This window comes from Linepithema humile, chromosome 4, assembly GCF_040581485.1.
Source record: "Linepithema humile isolate Giens D197 chromosome 4, Lhum_UNIL_v1.0, whole genome shotgun sequence".
NCBI lineage: Eukaryota > Metazoa > Arthropoda > Insecta > Hymenoptera > Formicidae > Linepithema > Linepithema humile.
In genome coordinates, this window is record NC_090131.1 from 27108798 (window position 1) to 27125019 (window position 16222).

At 46.8% G+C, this 16222-nt stretch overlaps 2 protein-coding genes across 6 annotated transcripts in view; one reads left to right on the forward strand and one right to left on the reverse strand.

Moving 5' to 3' along the window:
- The first annotated feature begins 159 nt into the window (after nucleotides 1-159).
- On the forward strand, nucleotides 160-2087 carry LOC105675022 (superkiller complex protein 8). Its single transcript, XM_012371774.2, has 8 exons — nucleotides 160-524; nucleotides 600-709; nucleotides 778-947; nucleotides 1027-1265; nucleotides 1334-1427; nucleotides 1504-1597; nucleotides 1688-1859; nucleotides 1943-2087. The coding sequence occupies exons 1-8, from the start codon at nucleotides 522-524 to the stop codon at nucleotides 2045-2047; spliced, it is 987 nt and encodes a 328-aa protein (XP_012227197.1). The 5' UTR covers nucleotides 160-521; the 3' UTR covers nucleotides 2048-2087.
- LOC105675015 (serine-rich adhesin for platelets-like) overlaps nucleotides 1659-16222 on the reverse strand; it is a 125557-nt gene continuing 110993 nt past the window's right edge. For all 5 annotated transcript variants that reach the window (XM_067353212.1, XM_012371758.2, XM_067353213.1 and 2 more), the window contains 8 exons: nucleotides 14094-14513; nucleotides 12331-12525; nucleotides 9007-11750; nucleotides 8743-8834; nucleotides 8567-8671; nucleotides 8419-8494; nucleotides 8093-8339; nucleotides 1659-8009 (listed from right to left, as the gene is read on the reverse strand). In XM_067353212.1, coding sequence (XP_067209313.1) covers nucleotides 3819-8009; nucleotides 8093-8339; nucleotides 8419-8494; nucleotides 8567-8671; nucleotides 8743-8834; nucleotides 9007-11750; nucleotides 12331-12525; nucleotides 14094-14513 — 8070 coding nt within the window. In that variant the 3' untranslated portion in view covers nucleotides 1659-3818. The remainder of the gene's footprint in view (nucleotides 8010-8092; nucleotides 8340-8418; nucleotides 8495-8566; nucleotides 8672-8742; nucleotides 8835-9006; nucleotides 11751-12330; nucleotides 12526-14093; nucleotides 14514-16222) is intronic.

Consider the following 16222-nt stretch of genomic DNA (forward strand, 5'->3'; position numbering starts at 1 on the left):
GTGCACCAAATGGTTTGAATCTTTGCTAAAATTGTTTGAGTTTTCTAGTTACATTATATGATGGCGCTTTAGCTGTCCTTCATTTAGGGACCCTAGAAGCGAGAGAAATAAAAATTGAAGGACGCGATTAGGCGTTTTCTGACCGTTATACGGCCTCCAATCTTGATGTTGTTCTCCGAACTCATGCAGCTGATTCTTTCACCGTTGGTCAGCCTGTACGTCAGAGATTTCACATGGCCGGCAGTTTTTAATAGTTCATGTTGCGGATTAGTAGTGACCAATCGCTAGCGATATTTGGAGACGAGATGATCAGCTGTGAAAATTGAAAATAAAATATTTTTGCCGGGTTAATAGGCGAATGATATTTTAACTTGTATTCATTTATTAGTACACGTTTTATGTGTAAATATTATATTGATATATATTGATATACGTTAGTGTTTGACGTATATTAATCAACTGCATTGGATAAAATTTTATGTGCTGCCTATTTGTTTTAATACAAATCTAATCATTTGGAGATGGTGAGAACAGGCTTATCTTTCTTGCTTATTAAATCTATTATTCTTCTCTTGCTTTACTTTAATTTTTTTTTTCAGTACTCTTTAATTCATAAAACGGAAAATGCTCACGAGGACAGTATATGGACTTGTGCATGGGGTTGTCCAAAGAGGAGGAAGGATAGTCAACCAGATAATGAAGATTCACGGTAATCAACAAGTTATTATAATTTTTTTCATTGGCGAAAGGATATTTCAATCATATATTATTTGACAGAGATTCTATAAGATCCAATGAAGACGAGACAGTGGAATATCTAGTAACAGGTTCTGTGGATGATGCTGTGAAAGTATGGGAACTGAAGGATGGTGATTTGAAAATGAAACATAAGTTGACTGGACATTCCTTAGGAGTAGTTTCCGTAGCTGTCAGCTCCGATGGGTCAAGTAAATAAAATTTTAATTTGATGTAAGATATATTTACATCAAATTCTTAGATTTATTTTGTATCATTGGAAATTTATAGAATGTGCCTCCAGTTCACTCGACTCCAGTTTAAAATTGTGGGATTTACAATCTGGAGACAAACTATCGAGCATTGAAGTTGGTCCTGTAGACATATGGACTGTGGTCTTTTCTCCGGATGATAAATTCATAGTATCTGGCAGTCACTCCGGCAAAATACATTTGTACGGGACTGAAAGTAGTAAGCAAGAACAAACATTGGACACGAGAGGTGGAAAATTTACATCGAGTGTGGCATATGTAAGATTAAATAAAAATTCAAACATATCACATGTTATGTAACTTCTGTATAACAAGCTGCATTTCAGAGTCCGGATGGTAAATATATTGCAAGCGGTGCGATAGATGGCATCATTAATATTTTTGACGTTGCTTATGGAAAAGTTTTGCGTACATTGGAAGGTGAGTCCACGCGCGAGTGTATTAAAGATCATTACCAAGTTGTGGAATTTTTTATCAAAGCTTGCATTATTTTTAGGTCACGCCATGCCGATCAGGTCTCTGTGTTTCTCACCAGACTCTCAGCTGCTCCTTACTGCATCCGATGATGGACATATGAAGTTGTACGATGTGTAAGTATATAAACTAGGAATTTATAATTAAACTTGTAGCATTATTAAAAACAACTGAGTATTAATCTCATTTCTTTCTTTTTTATTCAGCAAGGATGCAAATTTAGCTGGAACAATGTCGGGTCATGCTTCTTGGGTACTTGGCGTGGCTTTTTCACCGGATGGACAGCAATTTGCATCAAGCAGTTCCGATCATACAGTTAAGATTTGGGAATTGGCACAAAGACAGTGTCTACATACATTTAATGAACACAAGGATCAAGTAAGACTCTTAAAATAATATTCAGACAAAATTATGCATAATGTCAATTTTGTAAAACTAACAAAATGCAACTTTTACAATAGGTATGGTCGGTAAAGTATAATCCACAGCGAAATAACGTTATCGCCTCAGTGTCCGAAGATAAGTCCATCAATTTGTATGAATGTCCGGTATATGATAATAAGTAATCGCATCAAAAGGATGAATAAATATTTTTTTTATCTGCTATTCCGTTTATTCTCTGTCTAGTTGCAAACAGCCGATGACACACCTCTTTTCTGTTTAGATTACGATAAAAAAGGGGATATTTTTAGCTATAAATTTTATTGTACTGCAAGTAATAATGTACAAATTATAGAGATATCTGACGAATTTAAAGCGCGAAATGTAACAAAATTATATATTTAAATTATAATTATTTTTAAAACTTAGAGCGAAGAATGAAAATAACATTATTTAAAAAAATTATTACAAGAATACTTGTGGTGTACAGACCAAATACACTTTAAGGAACAACGCAAAGATACCCTGATGTGCTTCCAAGTTGGCGGGGTTAAATCTAATTAACTCGAACTGGAACAGGGTAAAACCGCAAAGGAAGAACCTTTTCAATTAAACTAAATATAATAAATTCTAGCTCACGTGCCAAGCAATCTCTCCTTCCGGCGAGAATTCGACATCGATCCGATTCCCACAGAAGGAAAATTGACACGATAGAAAAAAATTAAAGATAAAAAAAATCTTGCATTAAAGTCTGCAATGAAAGACAAAAGAGCAACGTTGGAAAATAATCAAACGCACAGCTTTTTGATTTCAGATCTATGAGTATAGTCTCATTGATCTGTACACCCCTTTGATAATGGTATACGTTCACTTCCCAAGGGGTTAATTGTCGAATTTGGACACCACTTACAACGCGAAGCCAATTCTCGCGATACATGTAGTACGTGATGAAAATAGAAGGTATATTGCCCGTAGACTAGAAACTTAAGGTAATACTTATAAAATTTTTGTCCCGTTATTGTAATGCCATTTTTTTGTTTTTTTTTTTTTCCTTTAGCGAACTATTTAGACCGCTCTACATTCACAGTCGATACAAACGGTGCTACCTCGTTACGATTAACTTTCGACGTCGAAGATACCCGAGCTTATTCCAGATCTTCATCGCCTTATCAGTCTTCAAAAAGTAATTAGATTCTGTTTAAGAGATGGTACGAATTAGTTAAAATACGATGGAAACAAAATACAGATCGCCGCGATCTTTCTACGATTTTTTTCTCTCTCAAGTACGGAGATGCACAGCAACGTTTCATCCCAGCGCGGTGTGTTTACACATCGTACATAGGTTTAAACACGTATTACTAAAAACGTTTCTACATTCTTCACTCACATCTTCGATATTATATACAAAATTGAATAAATAACCGATCAAAGTCACGGCGCGCGCGCGTGCTACGCACTATGGATTTTCGACTGGCTCTCTTCTTTTTTTCTCTTTCTTTCTCTCTCTCTTTTTCTCTCTCTCTCAATCTCGGAATTACTCTCTATCTTTATGTATATATACAGCAGACAAAATGGACAGGAATGGTTTTGCGATCTCCCGCTATAATATTTAACACGGTTTTCGCCGTTGCTGAAGAAGTTGGCATCGCGGTATTTACGGGTAATTGCCACAATTACATGACTATTTTATATTCCGGACAAAATGTCGAAGAATCATTCCGCGCGCGCTTCCACGCGCGCATCGTACAACGAGACCGAAGGGGGAAATGATAAGAATTATCTACGATAAAATTATCGTAATGCGTATCACATGTGACGAATGTATGTGGGCGAAACATATATCTATATAGCAAGCAAATGTACAATGACTAGCCTGGAACGCAGAGGAGGCGATTATTACAGAGCTTTTTATGCGTTTCGTTTAGGGGGGTAGATGGGGAAGGGGGATCGACGATCCTATACTGTCGTCACCCTAGCGGATCCAGTGACTATTTCCGCTGCCTCGAATTTACCCTGACCCTCGTCCGACCTAGCTCTGGCCGCCTGCGATGGAATGTCTGGCTTCGGATTGTAATTAAAAGGCGGCACGATCGCCGAGGCCGGCGTTCGCACGCCGTTCTCCGCTGCCGCTGCCGCCGCCGCCGCTGCTGCTGCTGCTGCTGCTGCTGCCGCCGCCGCCGCTGGATCCATCCGGATGAAAGAGCCGAGCCTGGATATCCTCTTGGTCGGGTCCGTCTCCGCCGCGAATTCGGCGCTCTGTTGCTTCCTCATGGTCACCAAGGCGTCATCCAGCTGCGTCGTCTCTCTCTTGTACGACTCGCAGGACTTCACCGGGATCTTACAGGGCGCCTCGTGGGCGCTCACGCCCGTCAGATCGCAGGAGTTTCTGTACTTGGGGCCGCCAGGTGCCGCGACTGGTGCGCCCAGGATGGGTAGTTTGGACGTGACTCTGCAGGCGATTGTCTCGTCGTCGTCGCTGTCCTCCTGGGAGATTCCCTCGAACGTGGAACTGCGAAACAGTCTGTACGCCGGTGGGTTGCTGTACGCAGCGGCGGCGGGCGCAGCGTCCACCTCGGTGGCGCTGTTGGCCGGCCTTATCCACTGCCTGGTGTCCTTCTCGAAGCGCTGCTTGTTCCTGCTCTCCTCGACTTTCTTCCAAAGACTCGCGATCTTGCTCGTCGCCTCCTTCGTCAGCTTGCGATTCTGCACGTTCGGCGACGTGTTGGAAACTATGCTGGAGTTGCTGTTGGACCGCTGTCCGAGCGGACTAATTTTGCGGACGGTCTTCTCGTTCTGCGGTGCGCTGCCGTTGAGAACCTTCGCCGGGGGAGCTATTTTTCCAGGCGACACCTTCTTCGGCGCCATCAACAGCCCTTTGGGCGGCTGCATCTTTTCGGAGCTGTTCGCCTTCGTTAGTTTTGGCTGATACGCTGCTTGCGCTTTTACAGAGATCTTGGATTTCGCCGCCGCTGGATGCACCTTGGACGACGCGCCTCTGATCGGCTTGGCGATCTTTGTCTTCACCGGCGAGGAGGACGCGGAGTGCACCGTTGGCGCGTTGTCCACTTCCGGCTCGTCTTTCGTGAAGGTTCCTTGACGCTCCAACGCCTTGAATGCAACTTCCGGCGGTTTGACGTCGCTCTGATAGTTCGACGAGCAGGCCGGTGGTGTGCTGTGACGCTTAGCAGACTTCGTGAAGGTCAACGAGGATCCTTTCTGCGGCACGGAGGCTCTTTTCGATACAGTCGCCAGGTTTCGCGTCTTCCTCTCCGCGTCCACGGAAAACGGCGTTCTCTTCGGGCTCGTGTTCGATTTCGGAGAATCTTTCGTAGCCGTCGAACTGTTGTTATTCTGTCTCAACGTGGTGGCCCTCGTAGCTCTGACGATAGGCGAGGTGTTGCTGCGGCCAATGGGTATCCCGCTGACGGGGTTCACTTGTTTCAACGGCGACGATTGCGGCGTCGGTTTACGCGTTATTGGATTCGAATAGAGCGCCTTTCTTCGTCCTCTGATGGCCTTCGGGCTCTCTGGCTCGGACTTGTCGGTCGCGTTGGAATCCGCGCTCGGGTCTCGACCCGGCATTCCCGGCTTGATTATCCGCGGCCTCTTCGTCTCTCTCGGTTCCTGCTCCTCGCAGTTGGATTCTGCGTCGCTGTTCGATTCAGTCGCACCTTCGCGAGCCGCTTCCGCGCGCTCAGTTTGCATTTCGTCATCGTCGACTTGCTGCGCGCCCATCAGCTTCCTGGAAAGTCCGTTTACAAAACGCATTCTGAGATTATGCTCGGAGTCATTCGCCACAGTGTACGTTTCGCAACGCAGAGTGTCGTCGTCTCTGACGGAGTCGTTCGTAGATTTGTTCGATTCTTTTAAATTCTTCAATACGATTGTGGCGTTTTGTTCCAACAAGCTTTGAATTTCCCCCCGCGCGTATCCTTGCGCTTGTCCTTCTTCTGTCGCGCTCGCGCCGTGCTCGTTCTCCTTAAAGACAGCCTCCGAGTCGTTCAACGTTCTCGTGCGATATCTTTCTTTGCTCTCCTGGGAATCGCCGCGTTTCCTCCTCAACGCCTTGCACACGGGCAATTTCGTCAGCGTCGGGATCGAGGATTTGATGGGAGACGCGAGTTCCTGCTTCTCGACGTTCCCAGCCGGAATTTGCTCCACCTCCGCCTTAGCTTTAGCCGCGTTCAAGTCTGGGAAGGGATTTTGCAGCACCTGCGTCTGGAATCTCGCTCGATTTTCTTGCCTGCGCTGCTTCGGCGTCAGCCTCGTAAAGGAAGAGCGTGGAATCTTATCGCCCTCGCCGTTGTTAGCACCGTCCTGCTTGCGGCGTTCCTCTTCCTCCTTCTTAACGATTTCCGCGGCGATGGTGTACGTCTTGTATCTCTCTTTTGTCAAGTGCCGCTTTTGCTTCGGGGTCAGATGGCTCATCAGGTGCGGCCGCCTCTTCGGCGTCGACTCCGCCGAACTGCTGACGCAGTACTCGGACGAGATCGGCGTAGCCGCCTCGTCAGTGTCGTTTTCCGCTTCGTCGATCACTTCCGCCACGATGGAATGGACGTCGGTGTGCAGCTCCGTCTCGATGCACAGCGTGTCGCTGCACAGAGTGTCCGTATTCGCCTCCATCGTCGACTCGTCCATCTCGGTCACCTCATTGAACAAAGATGGCGGATTGATGTTCTCCAGGCACTCGCTCAAGCTGTTGTTCGCGCTGCCCTCGGCGTAGCGCATGCACGTCATAGACAGCACATTGGCGACCGGCTTCAGCATCTCAAACACCACCGGGTCGCTGCCAGTTAGGCTGTGCGAGTCCTGGTCCTTCGCGTCCGCGATTTCCGATGTGATACTGGCTACGCTCAGCATGCTGTTCTCCATATCACCCACGTCCGGCAGCTCGTCCATCATCGACGGCGGCTTCACATTTTCGAGATGCGAGCTGGCGCACTCGTTCAGCAGGTTCTCCAGACTGGTCGTGTGACTCTGATTGCCGTGGCCTAGCGCCCGTTTCGCCACCATGCCGATTGGCAGGGACTTCTTCCGCACGTTGCGAGGATCAGTGGAATTTTTCGCGGGCACCGGTGGCAGCGACGTGGAATAACATCTGTCGCGGTTGACGAATGCCTCGCTGTTGTCGACCGAGCCGGCGTAACTCGCGGTCAGCGACAGCAGGCTGCCCATCGAAGATGGTGGTTTAATCGCCTCGAGATCGATGGACGTCAGACTCGTCGTCTCGAGCTCGTTCTGATTGTTGGTTTCGGCGTCCACCGCTTCCGCCAGCTTGATGGCCTCGCGCTGAATGATCCTCGATTCCGTCATATTGGTCTGCTCGTTGTTCTCGGGCTGCACGTTATTATCCTGCGTATGGCACTGATCCTCCTGCGCGTCGCTGTTGAAGGAAGCGACCAGCGGCGCGCTGATGCTGATGCTGGGGAAGGAAACGTCGTTGGGCGAATCCTCGTTCCACGTGTCGCACGTCAAACTCTGCTTCATCGCGCCGGAGTCTCGCTCGCGCATCGCCTCGGTTTGTTGCACCAGCGTAGCCGTTAATCGATCCAGCGATGCGATCATAGCGTCGGGATCTCTCTGCCTTCTGTACGTCTCCTCCTTCGTGTGCTTCTCCGCGCTCTCGCGATGTAGAACGTCCGTAGTCCTCACGATGTCGAATGCAGCTTCCGGTTTCCCGCTCACGTTGCCGTCAAGCTCGGATATTTCTTCCGAAATGTTGCTTCTTCCTTTTATGAAGTGTATTTGTTTGTTGTATAATTCCAGCTGCGATTTAACGTAATCCGCATTGCTCTGGTTTATGGCGATGTTGCCTTCGGATTTTATGCCGGGTTGAATGCACAATTCCAGGAGAGCGTGTTCGGACTGCTCGACAGAGTCAATTGATTCGCTGCTTTCGGAATCCTTCGTGAACGATTGCTTCATCGGAATATCTGCGATCTGATCGTCGATTGTCGCTTCGTCCGGTCGTGAGTCCTTTTTATCCGTGCCGTCATTTATAATTAATTCATTGGAGACGTCAGGTCTCTGTAAAACAGGTATCACCTTTTCTGAGAAATTATTGCTATCATCATTCATTGCTGTTGTGGCGGAAGCGTCATTTAACTCCGTAATATTACGCGTATATTCGTCATTTGTATTTGTCACCTGAGAGAGAAAAATAACGATTTTAAAATATAATATCAAAAAATTGATACATGAAATTAATGTCCGAGGATTAATAATCTTACCGTGGCTGTTTTCAGATTGTTCTGTTTTTCATTATCCTTCCTGCCCTCTTTATTCTTTTCTGATAAAACATTTTCAGCCGTCGCTCCTCCACGAGATGCCGCATATTTCATATTAAACGACGAGTTATTCGACTCAGTTCCATTTTGATCGACTTGATTTAAGGCTAGACTAGTTTGATATCGAGTCAAGTTACTATCTGATCGAGGAAGCTTCTCAAGATTATTTCCTATGAAGGAATGTCTGTGCCTGCGCAATTAAATAATTCAGTTAAGAGAAGAAGAGTTTTATATTTTATAATTTATAGTTCTATATTTTATAATTTTACCTATTATTTTGCATTCCAATATTAATACAAGCAGCAAGCAGATCTTCGTCATCCTCATCTCCGTCGCTAACTTGATCTAAAAAAATTCAAATAAAAAAATTTTTTTATCATTATATATTATAATTTCGCGTATTATTATATTACTTACATCCTGAATCGTTATTGGAAGTTTTCAAACCGCTACTGCCAGACGAGAATTCCACGTCACTCGACGGTAAATCTTTATTTGCTTTGCCGATACTTGATTTCGAGTCTGCAAATTTACATTAGTTGTGAGAGCAAATTACAAGAAAAGTTTAACCTAAACTAAATGTCTTAAATTACCTAAATTGATAATCCTGGAACTGGACTCTCCATCGTGATCATCATTATATTCAGAACTCCCTAATACCATCGAAATTGGTGTCGTCCTGACGCTATGAAAAAAAAAATTAAATAAACAATTATAAATATTAAAAACATTAACAAGTATAATCAATTAAAAAGCGTTCTAATTTAATGTACATGACAAGCTTATAATTAAAAGTTATTAAAATTTGAATCTCAGAATTGTTTTTAATATAGTAATTATTTGGGAAGTGTAGATACCTTGAAAAGTTCTGGATGATTGTGTCTTCTTCAATGCTCTTGAGCGGTTTGCCTAAATCCTCCTCAAGGTACGGCAGCGAATGATTTGCGCTTTCGTCGTCCGTCAGATGCGTCACGCCTCGTAAATTCAGCTCCGCTTCCGATTCGGTGAAGTCGTTCAATTTTGGCACGTCTGTCAAGGACGACGCTTTGCATTCACCGCGATCCTCCACGTGCCCAGCCTTGTATTGTTCCGACAGCTGCTTCCTCGATGAGCTCCTTATACGGCTGTCGTCCTGCAAATCGGACGCGGAGGTGGCTCTGGACGAGTTTAGGGACGTCGTGCGCGGTGTTCCCTCCGTGTAGTAAGTCTTGACCGTGTCCTCGTGCAGGAGTCCTTGATCGTTGCCCGGGAAGAAGCCGGAGTGTTGCTTCTCGTCGTCTATCGTCTGCTCGCCGTAGCGCAGACTGTAATCGGTCGGTTGATCCAGATCCGTCTCGGCGTAGTCGCCGAACAGATTGCCGTCCGGGCCGCGGCTGATCGTGGGCGAGATCGCTTTTTGAATGCTGTTCAGCGCGTCGTGTTGACGCAGCAGAGCCTTCTCCGCGTACACGAAGCCCGTGCCTTCCTTTACGTCGGGCAGATAGGAAGCCTGCTTCGAGCCGTCCATGTTCGCGGTTGCTCGTCGATAATCCGACTTGGCGCAAACGGTCGCCTCAATCTCCTCGGAGACGCTGGATTGACTGCCCGCTTTGGACGAGAACGACACGCTCTGGTCGATCAAAGACGCATTATTCTCGATGGAAGAGTGCAAGGAGATCTGAGAGGGCTCTTGATTGGGCACCGCGGCCCACGATATGGTGGAGTTTGTGCACTTGAGCTCGTTCACGTCGAAACCGACGTCGGACGGCTTCAGTCGTTCCGGTATGGAGTTCTTGTAACGTAGAGTGTACTTCCGCTCGGAAGAGGTGGCCCTCGCGTGACCGTCGCTGCTACACGCGCCATTGTCGAACCCGACTGCGGAATGCAACGACGAGGATTGCTGCTTGATCTGCGAGTCCGTAGGCGACACGCCGTTCAGAACGTGACGATTCACTCGCTCGAACATAGTGTCGGAGTGCGTGCTGGTGATGGAACGCATGGAGTCTCTGCTCTCGCTGCGGGCGACTCCGTTGCTCTTGGCGGTCGACGTGCCGGGCTGACTGTGCAGCTGATAAGCACGCAGACTATGCGCGTTGATGCCGAGGAAGCTGTGGTCCAGCTTGAACGTGAATTTGTCGTCCTTATTGATCGGCGACGTGCTCGGCTCGATGTTGTCGCACGTCTCGGCCAGGTTCTGGTCGATTTCTTGTTCGAGAGCGCGCTGCCGGCGCGCGGCCAGACTCGGCAGCGTTGACAGTCCGAGTCCGCGCGCGGTAGAATCCAGATGGACGAGATTGTTGCATCCAGGTCGGGCGCTCAGCAGGTTCTTCAGGGCCGCGCTCGAGCCCATCGAGATCATCTTGTGCTTCGAGTGCACGAGACTGCGCAGCATCGGCACGGCGCCCAAGTCCCAGAGAAGCCGCTGATCCTGAGGACACCGCGCGGACAGATTCCACAGCGCCCCGCAGGCGTTGCTGACGACCGTCAGACTGGGCGATCGTAGTTGCTGCAGGAGAACCTGCAGGCAGCCCCTCTCCCTCACGATGGCTCTGTAATCCTCTCGCACCGCCACGTGACTCGATACGTTCCTCAGGATGCCGCCGGCGTTCTCGATGATCGCGAGTGTCTTGGACGGCGCCTTGTAGCTCAGCATGTCCACGAGGAAGGCGAGCGCGCCGTCCACGGCGCAGATGTCCACTTTGTTCGTGCTGCAGTGCGCCGACAGATTCCACAGGGCGGACAGTATGGATTTAAGAGTGGACTCCTTGCGGCCCTCCATCGCGGCCCTCATCAATCCCGTCACCGCTCCGACTTCCCTCAGCGTCTGCTTGCTGCTGCTGTCGGCGCGCCAGGACAAGTTTCTCAAGACACTCGCCGTCACTTGCCTGAGATCGTCGCTGGGGCTCCTGAGCTGCGAAACTAGAGCCTTCATGAACTCCTTGAAGGAGCAGAGCAGCGCTTTATTGTTGCCGTCGCCGAACGTGAGATTCGTCAGCGCCATTCCCGCGTATCTGCGCAACGTGATGCAGTTCTGATCGTCGCTCTCGCTGCCGTGCGCCAGGTGATCCATCTCGATGAGCTCGGCGACCGCGTGGAGGCCGCCCAGCTGGCACATGGCGTGACGGTGCGCCTCGTCGAAGGAGAGCTTCATCAGCGCGGCTATCGGCGCCGCCGGGTGTCCTCGCTCCAGATCGTCCGCCGGCTGACCTCTCTCCAGCGATATCCTCAGAGTCTGGCAATAGTCGCGCAGTTGTTCGAGAAACCGGAGCACCCGCGCCTCCCGGCGGCCCGCCCTCTCGTCGCTTTTAGCGTGCACCACGTTGTGCAGCGCCTGCATAGCTCTGTCGCGGGTGTCCGGATCCTGGCCGGGCGCGTGAATCAGTTGCACCAGCAACGGCAGACACCCGGACTGCCTCATCACCAGGCAGCTGTCGATAGACGTGCTCATCGAGAGCAGCGTCGTGCTCATGTCGTCCCGCCCGTTCTTCTCCAGCATACCCAGCAGATTGTACACCACGTCCACCTTGGCACCCAGCCGCCGATGACCCGGCAGCTCCGTGGAGCTGCCGGCCTCGAGACCCGCCGAGTTCGACGACGAGAAACTCATCACGCTGGCCACATCCTGCGCACAAGTTTCGTGCATGCTGCATTCACATTCTTCCAAATACATTGTTTGTACAAAGAAAGCATTCGACGCGCCTCGATCGGATAATTCTGAACTTAAGACATTTAATTTTATAAAATATAAAATATAAACGTTTAAAATACAGATTTTCTGAAATAAATAATTTTTGTATCATGATATTGTTATCATTTTTCATCTCTTCAACAAAGTAGCATGTGCAAAGTTTTAGTGTGAAGCTTATTTTTAGGTGCGTCGATTTTTTTTAATAAACAATGCACAAATATTTAGAGTTGTGTCTAAAAAGTGTCTAAAAAGCTTCTCGATTTTTCAGATATCTTTTACGATGTTAGATCTCTTAGACATTTAAACCTTTTGGTAACTTTTTGTATACCATTTGACATTTATACACGTGTTGTCAGAAAGTGAGCGGTTTGCCGAAACGGATGTCCTTTCCCGGCCGCGCCGAGACGTCGCGAAAGGACACATGTGGCGGCTTTGCGGTGGCCAGTGTGAAAAAGAAGAGACCAGAGAGACGCAGCACGCAACACAAGTGCACCGTTATAATCGTTCAACTTACATTGTGTGCAGCGAGCGATGTGCTCTGCTGGGCCGGAAAGCCAATCTGCTGATTAGCCCATACGTCTCTTCTGATGGGCCACGTTCCGCGGTACGAAGACGGCAGCCTGTGGCTAGGCAGCGAGCTGCTGTCCTGCTTAGCGTCCTCCTCACTACTGCCATCCTCGTTGTAACGTTTGCTCCTTCGCACATAGAACTGCAACGCGAAAGAATTCCTCCTCGAATCGCGTTCTCGTGAACTCAATCTCTCGCGCTTTCACCAATACATTACTAATTCGGAATCGATAAATACGTATAAATTTATATAGCACGCAATAGCACGCAATAGCACGCAAATATTCGATATAGGCGGTTTCTTTCTAAAATCGTGCGTTTGTGTGCCAAAAAAGTATGTTAATTTAAAACGCGATGTTATTTCTATCGACAACGTTAGCCTCGGTCGAACGCTCGACGTTTTGAACAAGGCCAATGCGAGTTTTCCATCTGCAAATCATCAATTTCTTTCTGTGCCGAGTGATGTATACAGGAGGGACGTGCCGCATCGTGTTTCGAAGTTTGAAATTTTCAGCACGTGTACGTGTGTGCAAATGAATAGGGATCCTCGAAAGTAATGCCGCACGATCGCTTCGTGGAGGGTGACGACTTAAAGGGCAGACCCAGCGAAAGAGAAAGGACAGGCACAGGCGCAGAGGGAGAGAAAGAGGAAATGTATGTACATGTGCGCACAGAGAGGGAGAACGAAAGGGAAGAGAATGGCGGAGAGACAGAATGAGAGACAGAGACGAAAGGCGAGGGCTCCGTAAAATCAATACGGGACACGTTAGTGAAGGTGTATATACTCGTGCGCCACGAGCACAAGGCAATTCGTATGACAGTGGTTTTCAACCTTGGTTCCTTTTACGGAGGCAGATTTATAAAAAACGGATGATTTCGAAGAGAATTACACTGCGATTCGCATTTCCGTCTAAAGCACTAAAGTACGTATCTTTGCGTAAAGTAATGAAATAAGTGTAAATTTGGCAACGCGACAGATATCTGCGTGTGCAAAATGCGTGCGAGGAAAGTTTAAAATAAAGCATTATGATTCTATTTTTGTCGTGCTGGATGCTAATTAATTCTTGCTGTGCTTTTTAACGAATAAAAAATTTCTGGAGCTAAAAATACTAACGATTAATTTGACGTTTATTCGGATATTACGAAGTTCAAAAGCAATATTGTGTTATCAGCAGTTGAAATAAAATAACGACACTTTAGTTTAAGCTTGTTAAATTTCGGAGTCACTTGTCACTAATTGTTACTAAATTGTTACTAAATAAAAAACACTTGTTACTAATTTGAAAATTTTGCATGCGAAAGATTAAGACAGCAAAATTTTATTTAAAACAATTTAGAATTAACGCAATCTGGAATTGAAAATGCGAGTCGCACATTGCTAATTCCACGACGATATTCATGTCAATACAACAAACAGTATATATACACCACACAGACCACCATTCGAGCTACGCAACTCGAATTGATCCACAACAAACGCTAGCATCGAGCTGCGTCGCGGCGACGAGTGTCAGAGGACACGTATTCTATTAGTGAATCAGCTTCAAATCTTATTGATTCCTGCCTCCTAATATATAAAATGCACGCGAAATATGTCCAATATGTTCCACGCACAGTACACACAGACATGAATTTTCCCCGCGTACAAACGCACGGATACATGAATGGAAAAAAAATGCACTTCGATAACAAGAGTTGGGAAAACACTACCTCGGGACTCGGCGTCGACGAGCGTCGCTCATCCTCTTCCTTGGCTTCCGGCTCCATGGCATCCTCCTTGCTGGTCTCAGCGACGAGAGGAGCGCCCCAATAGATTCGCGACGGCCTCGGCGCGCCGGCATCGACGACGGCGCCTTTCGCAGCGGCGCATCTCTGCGTAGCGGCGGCGACAACGGGGTTGAACGATGCTGCTGCTGCTGTTGGTGCTGCTGCTGCTGCTGTTGCGGCGTCAGCGGCCGATTCCAGCCTGCGCGATGTCAGGGGCGGCGGCGACGCCTGCCGTCTCTGTCCGCCCCACACGCCGGCGACGCCTTCCACCCCGACGCTCGCCGCCGCCGCCGCCGCCGCTATGCCGCACGGCACGCGGCCTTCCGTCGCGCGCGATCTGTCTCGGCGGGTTTCCGCGTTCTCCTGGAAACAGAAGAAAAAAAAAGGGTAAAATGGGCGAGCCACGGAAGTGGAAATTGCGTTGAGCGAAAGTAACGAGCTCATTAGAGGAGTTCGACAACCTAGAAAATAAAGAGAGAAAAAAATAATGTTGGAACTTTTGCAAAAATGTAAAGCAGTTTAGCGATCTGTTCCGCTAGGCTGTTCGGTGGATATTTTTTTCAAAACTGGAAAAGGAAAAATCACGCCGCACGAAGGTGCGAGTTCACGATGAAAGTGCGAACAATAAATTAAGAAAAAAAAAGAAAGAACGTGCAACCTTGCGTATTTATTGACGCGATTATTTTGTAACAAAGTTGCGAAAATATCAATCGAGTCAATAATAGATTTGTTAACGTTAGATAAATAAAATGCCAATCTACTGCATAAAAATGTGCAGCGTCTTTTGCCATTCACCACCCGAATGGCGTGGGCAGAAATGGCAGGAGATTAGCGTTCATTATCATATCTAAGCCGTTGCGATGGAATCAAATGTATCCGGTGCATTCGTAATTAAGTAACTTGTGGTCACGACAGCTTTATTCGCGAATAAATCGCTTGATTTATTGCCGCTCTTTATGCCAATTGCTTCACATCGGCGGAAATATAATCTTCTTTTCACCTGTTGGTGAAAGCGTACCGTGTGACGATTAGAATTATTAATCGTGCGGAAGCGCCAGTATGTATTTCAAATGCGCTACACGTTTGTGCCACTTTCCAATTTGAATGTCAAGGTCAAGGCGCGCGCTCGAGTGTCGTAATATATCTCGAAACAGCAACTGAGACTAATTGTTGAAGCAATCTTCGTACAAATAATAAATCGTAAAACGCCGATGACCTGCGAGATACATGCATTGGCGTTGCACGCGGTCACACCGTGCGCTCCGTTAATTAGCGCGCCGCTTGCAAGGTATGATTATTTGCGCAATTATGCGGGGGTAAGCTATTTTATCGCATCGCGATTGTGTACGCCAACCTCCAGGCTTCAATGCATGCAAGAAACCTTGAATTCACGAAGAAGTATAGCTGTGAGGTGAAACGTAAGAAATTAACGATAAGGGTGTAAGACAAACGTAAGCTCTAATGTATGTGTGTGTTAATGTACAGAATTATTCGATAATACACAGTTATTAAAAAAATAATACTTGTCTTGGATTTGAGAAGTGAAAAAAAAATATTATTACAAAAATTATTAAAAAATTAGTTATAGTTTCCACATAATTGACGTATCATCAATTATTGATCATTCAACACATTTCTGATTTAATGAGATAATAATAATTTTAAGATAAGTGAAAAATATGAGCGATTATTTATTTACGATGATCGTGATTGAGTAGATAATTTTCTACGTTTATACAAAATAATAGAAACTAAATTCTGACGTATATCAGATAATATTAATGTTGAAACTCAAACAAAATAGCGTGCGATTGCATTTATTTTCTTATCTAAAGCAGATCAATGACTACAAATTGTTACTTGGACCCAGTCGAGATTGATGATAGTGTTCTTAACGAGTCTAAACTTATCAAGAAAACCAGACAGTAAATGAAAACGAAAGAGCTTTTCGAATTTGCATTTCCCACAGCGTGCATAATTAATTCCACGAATAAGCAAAAGCGCATCTCCGTTATTCGCGATAAACACTTTCACTGTTTTCTCCGGCGTTCTCGGATATCCGATAAAATCGC